This window comes from Petromyzon marinus, chromosome 4 (assembly GCF_048934315.1).
Source record: "Petromyzon marinus isolate PM22_M1 ecotype Great Lakes invasive population chromosome 4, UKy_Petmar_22M1.pri1.0, whole genome shotgun sequence".
NCBI lineage: Eukaryota > Metazoa > Chordata > Hyperoartia > Petromyzontiformes > Petromyzontidae > Petromyzon > Petromyzon marinus.
The window spans coordinates 16,776,226-16,791,084 of NC_133670.1; the positions used below are offsets into that span (position 1 = coordinate 16,776,226).

A 14,859-nucleotide genomic window follows, 5' to 3' on the forward strand; every position below is an offset into this window, starting at 1 on the left:
TTGAGCTGCTCGCGCTGTTGTGAGTACGTGGGCATGGAACGGACCCGTGACTTCGTTTCTTAAGGCCCGTGGTCACATAAAAGGCCTATCACTTCGAAATGGCGAGCAAGCGAAGTCTATCTGGCAACATTGTGTGTGTAATTTACACGCTAAGCGGTTGTCTTTAAACTAACTCTTGAGCGCGCAGTCAATCAATACAGGCCTGTAGCGATGCAATTTTATGGAACAGAACAAGCCCTTTCATCCTCCCAGCACGTGGAGCAGAACGTCGGACATTACGTGAGAGAGCTACACAGCACAATCGCGACGTCCTACGCAGCAGTGGAGTTTCAAATTTCGAGTTTCAAGTTCATTTGGTGTAATCAGCTCAGCGAGAACTCAAGCGATCAGGACGCCTCCTTTGCTGGTGAATTAGTCTGGTGAATTAGTCTTGGGAATTAGTTGCCTGCCAGATTGCTGTCTGCCGTAGAGTTTCGTCCCAATTGAGTAATATGGAGGGTGAACAGCACTGCTGAGAGAAGGCATACCACGCACCAGCAGTTTGAGCACGAGAACAGTTTAATTCACTTTCACACCACTGAGGGAGCATCCCGACCCATATCTGGAGAAGCCTGTGCTTGCAGCATCGATGCACGGTGGCCATCTGGCAAGGGTTAATCACGATGAACGCCAGCAGAGGGCAGTATACTCTTGCTTGGTGGCAGTCCCCGTTTAAACCACACACACGCACCTTGGGTGTATGATGGAATATATAACTCGACATGCCGTTCTGTATCTCCGCATAAAAAAGGATTCTGGGAATAGCCCCTCGTCCATCAGAAATGTTAATCAGCAGAACTCGTTTAAGAAAGCAAACCCTGGACTGGTTTCGATCTTCTAGATCTCATCAGCAGAGACAGGCGTTACCTTCCAGACATTGGTAAAATGTTCAACGCATGCGCGAGACGAGAGCGTTCACATGGGCACAATGGTGCGTGTACTTTTCACTGATCATCGTGAGTATTATTAGAGTAATACAGTATTGTAATTAATTTGGCCAGGACAGTCTCACTGAGTTTCAAGGCATCTTTTCAGGAGGGTCCTGCATGCAATTGGGATGTTCTCCAATTTCATTTGTTTTTAAACAATATTTCGTTTCCTGTGGAAAGAAATCGGAGGAGCCGGAGAAAACCCCACAGCGCATTCGAGGCGGTAACCAACCAACTCTTAGGTTTAGTCCACTCTACAAATGAGGTTCAACAATTGCACGTTCTGTGCTGCCACCTCCTGGCCACGTCCGGCGCAGTGAGTGTTGGGAGTTTCATAAATCTCCGTGTGATCCATCACCTGTGGCGCAAAGCAATTGGTCACTGTGGTCAAACTGTGGCGCAAAGCACTCGGTGACTGTGGTCAAAGCACTTGGTGACTGTGGTCAAAGCACTTGGTCACTGTGGTCACTTAGTCACTTGGTCACTGTGGTCACTTAGTCACTTGGTCACTGTGGTCAAACTGTGGCGCAAAGCACTCGGTGCCTGGTCAAAGCACTTGGTGACTGTGGTCAAAGCACTTGGTCACTGTGGTCACTTAGTCACTTGGTCACTGTGGTCAAATTGTGGCGCAAACTACTGGTCACGGGCCTGAACCACCCCATCTAACACCACCACTATTGACCACCTCGCTTTCCCAAAGTGCACTGTCAGCAAAACAATGTTTACCGGACATTCCTTTATTTGGCTGAACCTGACTGCGCTCAAACACAACTTAAAATATATGCCGATTTGGTCAATTCATCATCGATTTGGCTGTTCCGTGCATTAGACACCCATGATTTCATGACCTATAATGTGACTCCCTCGCGATTTGCGAACATGCAAGAGTTAAGTGGAATTGGAAAGCGGAGCTGGGGTGGGGGTGGAATTGACCATGCAACTGGGCTCGAGTGGGAATTAGAATGCGTTGTTTTTTGTCTACATTGGCTCAACCACCCGACGGGGTGGGTAGCGAGCCTGGCGAGGCAAGTCGCGTGGTGGTGGTGGCGGCTGCGTGTTGGGGCTCAGATAAAGAGGAGCTGCAACACGCGTGACGAAGCACACGCGGCTTTCGCCAAACCAACCCGGGCCATGCAACGGAAAGACAAAGCCAGCCACGCACCCCATCCCCTCCCACATATGACCTTGAACGACCCACGCGCTCAAGCGACACGCATGAATAAAAACATAATAACCCTTTATTTACCCCACGAGAGTCTCACAACGTCTCGCGACTCTTTTTTTCCAATGCAATCCTGCATTGAGATGTTTAGCCAATTTCTTTACATATAAAGGATATGTAAAGACATCATCATTCTCAATCCGCCAATAGATTGAAGACCTGAAAACGTAATGTGGTTGATGGGATTTGATTCAACATATTTGAACCACTCTGGTCAGTGTGGGTTGGTGAACGGGGTGAGATGGGTGGGCGGTTAAGGGGGAAGGGATAGGTTCTGATATTGCGACTGATGCAGGCCGTGGCTGGGAAGCGAATGATCTCTTTATCAGCTCTTTCCCGTTTTATTTATCCAGAAAAAAGCCTCGTTCAGTCCCCAGGTGGCATGGTGGAGTAGGTAACTTGTAACAGCAAAAAGGGCCTGGGTTCGATTTACGACCCGCGTGCCTTTTTAAAGTTGAGTTTGTGCGTCCTCCACGTGTTCTGCATTAGTTTCCTATGGGTCTTCCGGTTTCCTGACACACAAAAAAAACACGTACATTGTCACGAGTATTGCCATGCCAATGCCGAAATATTACCTACACATTACTCAATTGGGACTACACAAAGCAATATCGCCCCCTACTGCTAAAACTGGACAGGGTTTTCCTGACAAGATAGTGTTCAGCAAGGATGACTGGGGTAAACAAGCATAATAAAACATAAAAAATACATACTGTATAAATAAGAATCCTGCAATGGGATGTTTGGCCAAATCCATTCGCGTTCAGCATGTGCAAGATAACTGGCATACCCCCGAGAAAATCCACACTCAAGCGAATAACACTCAAAGCTCCACACAGATTCAATCCGTTACTATACTGCCTTCTCCTGGCCACTCGCAGCATTACTTAGCATTAAGCATGAGCAGTTAAGCAATCATTCCCAACCACATGCTGGTTCTACGCACACTGAAATTACATCACATAATCACATCCCAGCGTTAGCAATGAAACATACAGAAACAACAGCACAGAGACGGTTTACAGTTTCAGTGCCAGAGGCGGTTGGATAAAGGCCCGTGCAAGGGGCCTTTTTCCCTTGGCCATTACTAATTTATCCCCTTCTGATTAAGTGCACTAGTTCCCAATGTGTTCAATACTGACTTAATTAATGGCCTGTTGCTGATTTGTGAACTCCTGCTCAGGCCACTGGTGACTTGGCAGCTCTTGGCAAGTCCTGACGTGGTGAATTAATGTCTTATTCGACAAGGCCTGACGTTGCCAAGGGCCAACGAGTTAAAGCGAGAGTCAATGAGAGGAGAACGATGTCCCCCCCCCCTCCACCTTGTGGGTGGCGCCGAGTCAGGAGAGAGAGTGGAGACGGGAGGCATTCACTGACATAGACACGTGACCTCGCATACCTGGTTCCCCCTCTACTGGCCACGCAAACCTGCCCTCCATGCACACATTTGCCAAAGTACACATCTGAACCTAATGCACACCTGTCCTCTTACATACAACTGTACCTCCCCACACACCTGTAACTCCCCACACATCCGTTCCTTCCCACACACACCTGTTCCTCTCCACACATCTGTTTTCACACACGCCCGTTCCTTCCCACACACACCTGTTCCTCTCCACACATCTGTTCTCCCACGCATCCGTTCCTTCCCACACACACCTGTTCCCACACACACCCGTTCCTTCCCACACACACCTGTTCCCACACACACCCGTTCCTTCCTACACACACGTGTTCCTCTCCACACACCTGTTCCCACACACACACACACACCCCCGTTCCTTTCCACACACACTGGTTCTCGCGTGCACCGCACCTGTCCTCCCCATGCACACACACACACACCTGTTCTCTCGTACACATGCACCTGTTCCCCCATGCGCAGATATCCTCCCACCGACATGAACGCACATGAGGGCGTGGAGATACACGTAAGCATGCAAAGCACGCCCGGTTGTGCACAGAGGATAACGCATTCCTGGGGACGTGTATTTTATTTGATCAATTTAAGCAATTGTCTATAGGATCATGAAGTGAAAACCATACCACGTGAAGTAAATTAATTAAGCAATGTCCGTCAAAGTACGAAAGGTAATGACGCTTGAAAGTAGGCGGCACGCGAACCCGCTGTGCTGAATTAATGTGGCTGAAATTAAAATCACTGGAGCATAATGTAAAAAAAAATCGACTTTCAATTATGGTTCTCGGGAGTCAAGAAGAGGATTTCACACTTGTCACCACGATGCACTTGCCTTCCCTGACACGTTCATGTTCATTACCGATTTTCTCGCACTGGCGTTGGGGTCGACGGCAGGCGTCCCATTACCGTGTCAATTGCCAGTCGGTCGCCAAAATGCCATCGCCAGCAAAAAAAAAACCGGGGGGATCCTTTAAGCCAGCCATAATTATCCCATTAGTTTCGAATAAGTGGTGTTTGTTTTGCATAAACCCTATAAGGGTGCCCTTCACCTTTTCTCAACGGTATGCAGACCAGAATCATCAGTGGGGATTCCATGGCAAACTGTGCCCGACTGCAGTGTTTTTTTTTGGACAGACAGTAATGCAGCGGTTTAAGTGCGGGATGCGTTCCTGAAATGTGCAATGACGAATATCCAAGCGACGTAACTCCAAGCGGCGATTTACAGGGTAGGGTGGTGGAGGCGAAGGCTGAGGAGGCGACGGATAACGAGAGCGACGTGTGAGTTGGAGCGACGCAAATCACTACGTGAAAGGTGGATACGTAAATCGGGGTATTACCGTACGATGAATCGTAAATCACAAAAGCCCTCTAAGTCGGTGTTTCTCAAAACCCCAGTCCTCACATTGCCTTCCCCCCACCCAACCCTATCCCCCACCCAACCCTACCCCCCACCCAACCCTATCCCCCACCCAACCCTATCCCCCACCCAACCCTATCCCCCACTGCAGCTTTGCGTTATTGGCAACGATCAGGTGTATCAGAACTCGATTTCCATACGAGTGGAAAATAATCGTAAAACTGGAAAGGCAACAACGATGGGCGGAGGTGGGGGGGGTGGACGGAGTCATGAGAACTTGCTTGCGAGAAATACTGCCCTCAATCAATCCATCGAATGTTTTTTTTACTTCCCTATAAATAACCACGCTAGTTTCCTAGCCCTTGTTAATGTACTGTAAAGAACCCTTCCCTCCCCCAACCTCAACTCCGGTCATGTACCGTTTGACCGTTCTTCACCGCGCTTGCCAATGCGAGTCGGTGAAGTGAGCGTCCCAGGCCTAGTTGAAGTATCACCCGCCACTGATGTTAGCTCGTGGCTGGGAATTCAACTCAGCTCGCTGGTCACTCACTGAACGATAGCATGACTAGTCTCTAAAATGTAAGTATCTCTCTCTAAGGCCACGAGGCTACCCTTCAGCCACGAACTGCAGTATCGGGCTATACTGCACAGTGTAGATTCTCCTCCTTACATCTGTAGTGAGTTCAACTGAGTTGCGGACGTACTCTTGGAGGCAACACATTTATTTAACACCAACACACGGGGTAACTGCCCCTTAACAGAATAACAACCTGTGGTGGTGACCACCAGGCTAACTACACTAATTACAACGTCACTAGCTACAACGGACCGAACCACAGCTTGGGTCCAGGTCTACATGTTGGAGACACGGTAGAACGTAGGATGTAGACGAAGGTTTCTTCAGGATCAACAACAGCGCCGGTCCCTCTGGGAGACCCGGCTTATATTCTCTGCGGCGTGGCTGGCTCCGCCCTTGGCCATGACCACCTTCCAGAATCCTCTAGAAGGATCTGGACCCGGACCACGTGACCACCCCTAGTCCCCACTTGGGGCCCCTTTGTAGACTTAATTGGTCACGTGTCCTCTCGGGTCAACCAGAGTGCCATGGCCTTTAGTAACCCTGGCACTCCCACACCCTATCCTGTAGGGCTGGCACTGCACGCAAAGCGTGGTGCCATCCAGCGATATCAACCAGCGCTCACCGAGCCCCTCTATGGCCGGTACTACACCCACACCATAGTGGTGTCTGTGATGTCGTTACATCGCACGCCGTGCCTCTCTAGGGCCGGTACTACAACCTCATCATAGTGGTGTCTGTGATGTCGTTACATCACACACCGTGCCTCTCTATGGCCAGTACTACACCCACATCATAGTGGTGTCTGTGATGTCGTTACATCAAACGCCGTGCCTCTCTAGGGCCGGCGCAGCACAGTGACATCCTGCGATGTCACTACATCACCCCCCCCCCCCCCTTCGTAGCACTCAGTCATTCTGGCTGTCAACTCCCTCGTCAAAGAGGACAAAACGAACAACCCCTATGTGTGCCTCAACAAATAAATACCTAAACCCCTCTATACAATATACACTATCTACAAATAAACAGGCACTAACAAGGAGAGGGGACGGAAGTACAGAACAACAATGAGCAAAGGGAAGAGAGAGAGAGAGAAAAAAAATGCAGTAAAACACGAACGCTCGGGACCCCCTCGATCACCAGCATCTACCACCCTCACCATGTAACAACACCTGCAAGCACAATAAAGGCTAGGTTCAACCAATGACCAATACGGCCTGCCGAGTGCGACAACCAACTGACGGTGTGGGAGCGTGTGCGTATGGGGATCACGAAAACCCGAAGAGTCTTTGATCGAGTCCTTGTGGACGGGCCCCCAGGGGAGGCGGGCTCACTCTCCCTGGAGGTCCTGGGGGGAATTTGCAAATGTCCCGTCGAACCCGGCTCCTCACGAAGAGCAGTCGGCCGGGCAGACGGGCTCTCCTCTCCCGAATCCAGTTGAGATGGCGCAGGTGGTGGCTTTGGGGACGTTAAATGCGCGGCACCTGAGGACGGGATCACATGACTCCCCTGAGGACCAACCTCAGAGGGTACACACCTCAGCTCGCCGGACACATCTGACACTCGGCCCCTGCGTAGTGGAGATGGGAAGAATTCACGCGGTGCGATGACAGGCTTGAGCCGCGAGGGATGTACAAACCAACTCCGCCGATCCAAGCGAATCTCAACACACTGGGGCCGAACGACCCGAATCAGATCAACTGGCCCCCTCCAGGGTTTAAATAATTTCGGTGAGGTACCCACCAGTACCTGCGGACAGTGCAGCCAGGCTCTGTCACCTGGAACCCACTCATATGCGGAAAGACAGGAACCCTTCAGCCGCTCATTTGGCAATTGGCGTGACTTGGAATTTTCTCTATAAGCCTCACGTGCTTCTGAAATTCTTCTGAAGGGTAAAGCGCATGGAGTCAGAAATTTTGATTTAACCTTGTTTGTCACGGCTCGTAGTTGGACAACAGTTGGGGGGTCATGTTATTTTCCGTACATTAAAAGAAATGGTGAGTAGCCGGTGCATGCGTGAGGGGCATTCTATAGGCTGCCAGGACTCCGGGAACATGCAAGTCCCAGTCAAGCTGGGATTAGCTGACCTGATAGCTCAGCATGGAGGTCAGAGTCCTGTGCAGCCGCTCCACCATTCCATCTGTCTGGGGGGTGGGGTATGGCGACGTACGTACTTTCTTTGTTCTCAAAAAGTTGCACACCTCCCACAGTAATTTAAAATATTTTTTTTTGCCCTGATTGGTCAGAAGACGCCCAGGGGCACCCTTGTCCATCACTTAGCCATCGAGGAATGCCTCGGTGATGGCCGCCGCCGATTGGTTGGGGAGCGGTCAGGCCATCGGCCAGTGTGAAAAATACTCGACACCCACTAGCAAATACTTATTCCCACGAGAGGTAGTGGGAAATGGACCAAGGATATCAAGAGCGACCAGCTCGTTCATGCGGGAGACCTGCATGTATTGCAACGGTGGACAACAGGGTTTAGATGGGGGTTTCTGCCACGCGCACTGCACACACCCCTTCAATAAATTTGCGACGTTTTCCACCATGCCAGGCCAGATGAAGTCGAGTTTAAGTGTGGCTAACGTCTTATGCACCCCCAGGTGCAACAATCGCTCATGCACCGCCCAGATGACTTTACCCTGTAGGGCAGTGGGCACAACAATGTTTGAACGGCGCAACCCTCCATCCCAATGTATGAGCAATCCATCTCTGAGGATGACAGAGGCTACACCCCGTCGATCCCCACCCCCATCAGCCTCCTTGACACGGCGTCGTAACTTAAGCAGGGAAGCGTTCTCAACCTGAAAGTGCCCCCACTCCACATGGTCCAAGCCAATGATGGCTTCACGCGCCACAGGACCATTGGCTACATCAGAGTTTTCAACCCCCGGCGACGCCACAAGGGGAAGGGGCGAGTCCTCGGTAGGCATTTTACAACGCCCCTAGCCAGAGAAACATGCGCACCCGTCGCTCATTGGTAATCGCGACAGGGCATCTGCGTTCGTATGTCGGGTACCTTTGCGATAGGAAACAGTAAAGGAATAGTCCTAGTGGACTTCCAACCAATGTGAAAGTTGGCCAGACGGCTGCTCAAGACGTAGTGCGTACTGTAGTGCTGTAAGGTCAGATCGCACCTCACAAAGTCTGCCATAAAGATAGGGGCGATACTGTTGCACAAAAAAAACAAAAGCCAAAAGTTCCTGGTGTGTGACACAGTATCGTTGTTCGGGCAGAGACAGCACTCTGCTGCCATATGCAACAACACTCTCGATGCCATTGAAAAGTTGAGACAGAACAGCGCCAATTCCGGTGTTACTAGCGTCTGTATCAAGAACAAACAGCAAAGAAAAGTCGGGGTAGCGGAGGGGAGGGGCTTTCATCAAGCCATCTCGGAGTGCAACAAATGCGGCCTCCTCCCCCCAATGGAACTTCTGACCTTTTGCTAAGTCATGGAGAGGTTTGGCAAAAGTGGCGAACCCGACGACAAAATGGCAGTAATCGGACGCAAATCCTATGAACTCTGCACCTCCCCCCAAGAACGTGGGGGTCGGCCAAGTACGAACACACGCGGTTTTGTCCGGGACCATCGCTATCCCTGATTTACTGACTATATAACCAAGATACCAAACAGATCTTTGGAGCAGGTGACACTTTTGCGGTTTAAATTTGAGGTTCACCGCACGCATTTTAAGAAAGACAGCACGTAACCGTTCGAGATGTTCTTTAAACGTACGGCTAAAAACGATAACATCGTTGAGATATCAATGGTAACGGGAACCAACATTTGTGTGCCGGGGGGAATCTTCACAGTCTTACTCGCAAGCGCTTGTACAGTAGCATTGGCCGTGCACAATCAAGTGGGAGAAGGCAAGAAGGCCATTCGACGGCCCGAAGGTAACTCAAGGCACCCTTGATCGATCAAAATTTTTAGGGGTTTCTTCCTCAAAGGTCTCCCCCCTCCTCCGCGCAGCGAACTTATGGCGCACATTTGACGGTGGTTCGTAGATTACCGCCATGTGCACAAAGGCGTGATGTAACATGGCCCTCTCCGACGGCGGGATGGTGAGAAACGCCACCATGGCATCGTCGTCAAGTGCGGCGGGCGGCGCTCTCAGCGCCTCCGCCTCCGTCCACCCCGCCAAATCACAGTTTGTCTGGAACTGGCGCTTGAAGGCTACCCAGTCGCCTCCAGCAGCTGTAAATTCTTTAACAAAGGGCGGTCGTCGCCTGAGAGATGGAATGTCCACAGGCGAGTTCGATACAGTCTCAGAATTGGCGGGCTCTTTGCTCCGCTCCACGATCAAAATGGCGGCCGCTTGCGCGGCTGCGCCACAGAGGTTCCCTGTTGGTGGGAAATGGCGACGAAATGTTCCCTGACGGCGGTGAGCTGTCGCGTGGATGGTCGACGCGATGCTCTGCCGACGGCGCCTCGCTCCCTTTCTCCGGGGTCGCTATCCCCGGAGCTGTTTGAGGGATAACTTCGTCGTCCTCGTTATCCGACGTCCTGGTATATAGTCTGCTTCGCGTAAACATAACCTAACTCGGCTAGCTTACTAATAACATAACGTTCGGCCACTTCCGACACCAGTCGTAGTGAGTTCAACTGAGTCGCAGACGTACTCTTGGAGACAACACATTTATTTAACACCAACACATGGGGTAACTGCCCCTGAACAGAATAACAACCTATGGTGGTGACCACCAGGCTAACTACACTAATTATAACGTAACTGGCTACAACGGACCGGACCACAGCTTGGGTCCAGGTCCACGTGTTGGAGACTCAGTAGAACGTAGGATGTAGACGAACACTTCTTCAAGATGAACAACACCGCCGGTTCCTCTGGGGGACCCAGCTTATATTCTCTGCGGTGTGGCTGGCTCCCCCCTTGGCCACGACCACCTTCCAGAATCCTCTAGCAGGATCTGGACCCGGACCACGTTACCACCCCTAGCCCCCACTTGGGGCCCCTTTGTAGACTTAACTGGTCACGTGTCCTCTCGGGTCAACTAGAGTGCCATGGCCTTTAGTAACCCTGGCACACCCACACCCTATCCTGTAGGGCTGGCCCTGCATGGCAAATGTGGTACCACCTAGCGATATCAACCAGCGCTCACCAAGTCCCTCTAGGGCTGGTACTACACCCACATCATAGTGGTGTCTGTGATGTCGTTACATCGCACGCCGTGCCCCTCTAGGGCCGGTACTACACCCACACCATAGTGGTGTCCGTGATGTCGCTAGATCGCACGTCGTGCCTCTCTAGGTCCAGCACAGCACAGTGACATCCTGCGATGTCACTACACATCCATACACTGGTACCCATTCATGTCACGAGATCTGGGCAGTTAAACGTCATTCGTTTGTGCAATTGACAATCAAGGGCTCAAGCTTCGAATGATCACCATCATCATCAGCTATGATCAATCCACTGCTGGATGAAAACCTCCCAAAGCCGTCTCCTTCTCCACACGCTGCTGTAATGTAACAACCCACCCAGCTCAGAGCTTATAACGTCTGAACTGGACACTATCTGATTTCATCACTCCATATCAAACAATCATCTTCACTAACCTGCTTTCGTTCCTCCGTTAAAAACCATCTCTTCTCCCCAGCTCTCCCCTACTGCTACTCCCTGCCCCGCAGCTACAATCAGAACTACCCCAACCCCGATCATCACCCCGATCACTACCCCTATAACTCTACACCCAACCCTTCCTTAACCACACCCACCTGTCCTCCAAGCTGTCACCATAACCACACCACCACTTTTAACAACCCCACTGTTTATTTCAACCACGATCATCTTATGTACAATTTTGTATTTGTTGTAAATCGCCTTGGGGGTAAGGTGTTATCTAAATCTATATAAAATAATATATCCATAGTGGACGTCCTCTCAGCGTTGCTGACACCTTAATGGGTGGCAGCAACATGGCCTCGCCGCACATAACGCAGGCAGCAGCCAAGTTCACACCTTCCTGTCGAGTCCTCCTCACCATGTTACCCACCCTATGCCCCCTCCACCCCCATGTTTAACCTCTCATCCTCTTGCTTCTTTAGTTCTTCTTCCTAAAGTTATTCAAACATTATTATTATTATTCCCTCTCTCAAATGCTGCTGTTTTAGTCTCGGCCACCGACCATGTCTTCAATTCTGCATATTGAACTAAACTATCCAACTAAACTCTTTTTTGTTTTAAAAGGTACGGCCCACTGAGCCATATAGATCTTTTTTCCGAAGTGACCTGGCCACAAATGCTAGCTCTCACGTGGAAATTTATGGCAGCCAAATATCCTAAACGCCTGTTTCTAAATGTGGAGGGAAAACCGGAGGACCCAGAGGAAAATCTATGCGACCACGGGGAGAACATGCAAACTCCAAATATACAGCAGGCATCAGGGTCGAACCCACAACCTCCAGCACACCAGGCGAGGTAGTTAACATCTCGCCAGCGTGGCGCCCACATTAATCAGTGCATTTTATCTAATATGACATATTGATCGGAAATATGGACCTAAAATGATCAATTGAGCAAAGAAGCGCGGCAAAGCTGCACGCTAACGTGCATCCCACTCGTCAATCCAATGCTGGACGAGGCCCCCCCCCCCCATACCGTGCAGGATTTTTGACCATACTTTACCACGCTGGTGCATGCGAGCCGTTGAAGGTGGGCGGGTGAGTGCTGCACGGACCTCTCCTGCCGACAGCGCCCACTAAACCTGCATGCCTGCTCCGTGGTCGCACATCCGAGCACTATCCTGGCTCACAACCCCACTGCGCTCCCAATGCCCTCTAGAATCGGACACGTCCGATTGGGTCGCAGCCATTCCATGGACATAAATGTAGAAAAAAAAGGCGCGCGTGAATCAGAAGACACACCACCTGTCGTCGAACAGGACACAAGGCAAATATCCCCCGTATAGCCTTAACAGACTGGAGGAGCAAGTGCTGTTAGCGAGCACCTATAAACGCCAGCAGGGCACACCAGGGGGTGGGTAGCCAGCACTACGCCCGGCCGCCTTTGTTTCCCTAGTGGTCGACTTTTGCACACTGCGCCGGGTACTCATTTGAGGCTGAGTCGACCTAGGGGGGAGGCGCAGGAACGGTTCAGATAATCGTCACTGGTGTCGGCCGTGAGCGGGAATCGAACTCGGCTCGCCGGGTTCGTAGCGGCGGCGCGCTAACCGCAACACTGCCGCTCCGCACAACGCTACGCGGGCCACTCGTCCGTCACGCACATGGTCTCTTGCAGAACGCCGTAGTAGAAGTAGCAGACGAACACGCCGAGGAAGCACACGAGGAGCTTCACTCGCTCGTTGGCCATGGCGCCGTGCAGCCAGGCGCACGGCCTGGTGGCGGGGTCCTCTGCCAGGGGCCCCACGGGGATCGACGCGTCACCTCCTTCAGGCTGGGCGAGGTGGCACGGAGCGGCCCCTGCATGCTGCGTGACCTCCTGGGCCATGAGCACCACACGTTCTGAAATCTCCGAGAGGCGACCTGATACCTCACGACACGCAGCACGAGAAACAGCGAGCTCAGGATTACAGCTTGTTGTCTATGACGCGAGCTGTAGTCCTCGCAGGACATCTAGGTCATAGTGTTGAATAAATTTGTGCACAGCCCTTTGGTTAATCCGCTGCTGGATGAGAGCCTTCCGACGTCCGTGCCATATTTATTCATGCGGGCCAGTGTGGGTTTGTGAAGGTGGGGCGCACAGATGTAGCAGCACTGAGGTTCAGTACAGCAGTATATTTTGCTGTACTGCCCTCTGCTACTCACAAGTAGCTCCGGAACCCTATGACTAGCTGGTGTGCATTTTGGTCACATTTCAAAGCACTACCCAGGCCTAACACTGCTTCTGATATATGATAAAATAGGTCCCATTCTAGGTGTTTCTGTCACAGTCGTAAAACTTGAAATGGATATTAATTACCCAGAAAAGCCTCTGAATCTCAGAACTATTGTTAAGAGGGTGTTGAATTCAGATATTTTGGCCATTGCAATTGATAACCGCTTGGCTTTGATGAGGGAAAAAACAATACCCGGATAAAATCTACCACACATATAAAAGAGGTTAACACTCAGCACTCCTGGCTGCACTGAGCAGCCCACGCTTACAACACCTGGCAAGCACTGGTGGCCACCTATCCAAGTACAAAACTAAGATAAATTATGCTTAACCTCTCAGTTTCAGCGATGAGCAATTCACTGGAAAGTAGTTCCTCTGTGAAACATATCAGCTGATGGCTTCAAATATGGGTTAATCCATCCGAGGGGGAAAAAAACCTATTATTCCTCTCACAATAAGTAGAGAAAATCTGCATTATTTTCACGAAGAAACGTTCCTGGAATCCCTTGCATATAAGATCCCACTAAATATATGTATAATCCCAGCAAATTTGATAAGAAGCTTATGATTTTTTTTCAATCAAGAATGAGCTCAGGAAGTAAATATGAACTCACCGTGGAATCTAAACAAGAAAGCTCATGAACCCAATGCAGGCCAAGCATAGCCACTGCTTAGTTTGTAGCCTGAATATGACCCCACGAACCTCCCATTTTCAATGAACAAGACTGGTGGCGGAATGGCAGCCAGAGGAGAGATACGCGTCAAAGAGGACGACCACTTTGGAGTTGGAGCTATGAGATAATTTAATTTGCAGGATGGATGTGGATGGTAGCAACAATGGACAGTAAAGAAAGGCAACGATGTGAGGAGGCCTTCATCCAGCAGTGGATGGACAGTGGCTAATGATGGCGATGAACGGACACACAATTACGGGCGTCTCGCTTAACGAGCGGGATAAGCTCTACGAAATATTGCTCGGTAAGTGAACACTCGTTAAACGATCTTCGTTTTCCCATTGACTTCCCTCCCATGTTGAAAGCTGAGCTCCGTTTCAACCCGACCATTTAGGGCTGCATTAAAATATAGAGTAATACAACACTCTTGAACAACGTTTTGTTGCTTGAGAAATGCAGATTTTAATTTTAAAACGGAGTGATACAACATCTAATGTAACACTTACCACACGCGCAGAGCCAACAGTGCTTGCAGATGCCTTTCCTCAGCGTCTGCAATTAATTAGCGACTCCCCCCTCCCACCGACACGCACCAACATTACAGTGCCACCACGACACCACGAGGCTCCCACCCTCACGCAGACACAGCGCAAGCTGGTAAACAAACAGCGGCCCCGGTCGCCACGGAACTCATTCGATCGATCGGTCTCCGCTCGTTACGCGAACACATCGGCATGAATTCAAGTTGCTCGTTTTAGCGAATTATCGTAGATGGAACGCGC

At 50.6% G+C, this 14,859-nt stretch overlaps 1 protein-coding gene across 5 annotated transcripts in view; it reads right to left on the bottom strand.

Annotated features, from left to right (window-relative positions):
* LOC116938588 (solute carrier family 35 member B1-like) overlaps positions 1-14,859 on the bottom strand; it is a 45,403-nt gene that overhangs the window by 21,386 nt on the left and 9,158 nt on the right. For 2 of the 5 annotated variants that reach the window (XM_076058848.1, XM_076058856.1), the window contains exons 2-3: positions 12,793-13,051; positions 6,939-7,031 (exon numbers count right to left, since the gene is read on the bottom strand). The exons of 1 other annotated variant lie outside the window; for it this stretch is intronic. In XM_076058848.1, the coding sequence (XP_075914963.1) occupies positions 6,939-7,031; positions 12,793-13,016 (317 nt within the window). In that variant the 5' untranslated portion in view covers positions 13,017-13,051. The remainder of the gene's footprint in view (positions 1-6,938; positions 7,032-12,792; positions 13,052-14,859) is intronic. 2 more of the 5 variants (XM_076058864.1, XM_076058873.1) reach the window with 2 other exon arrangements.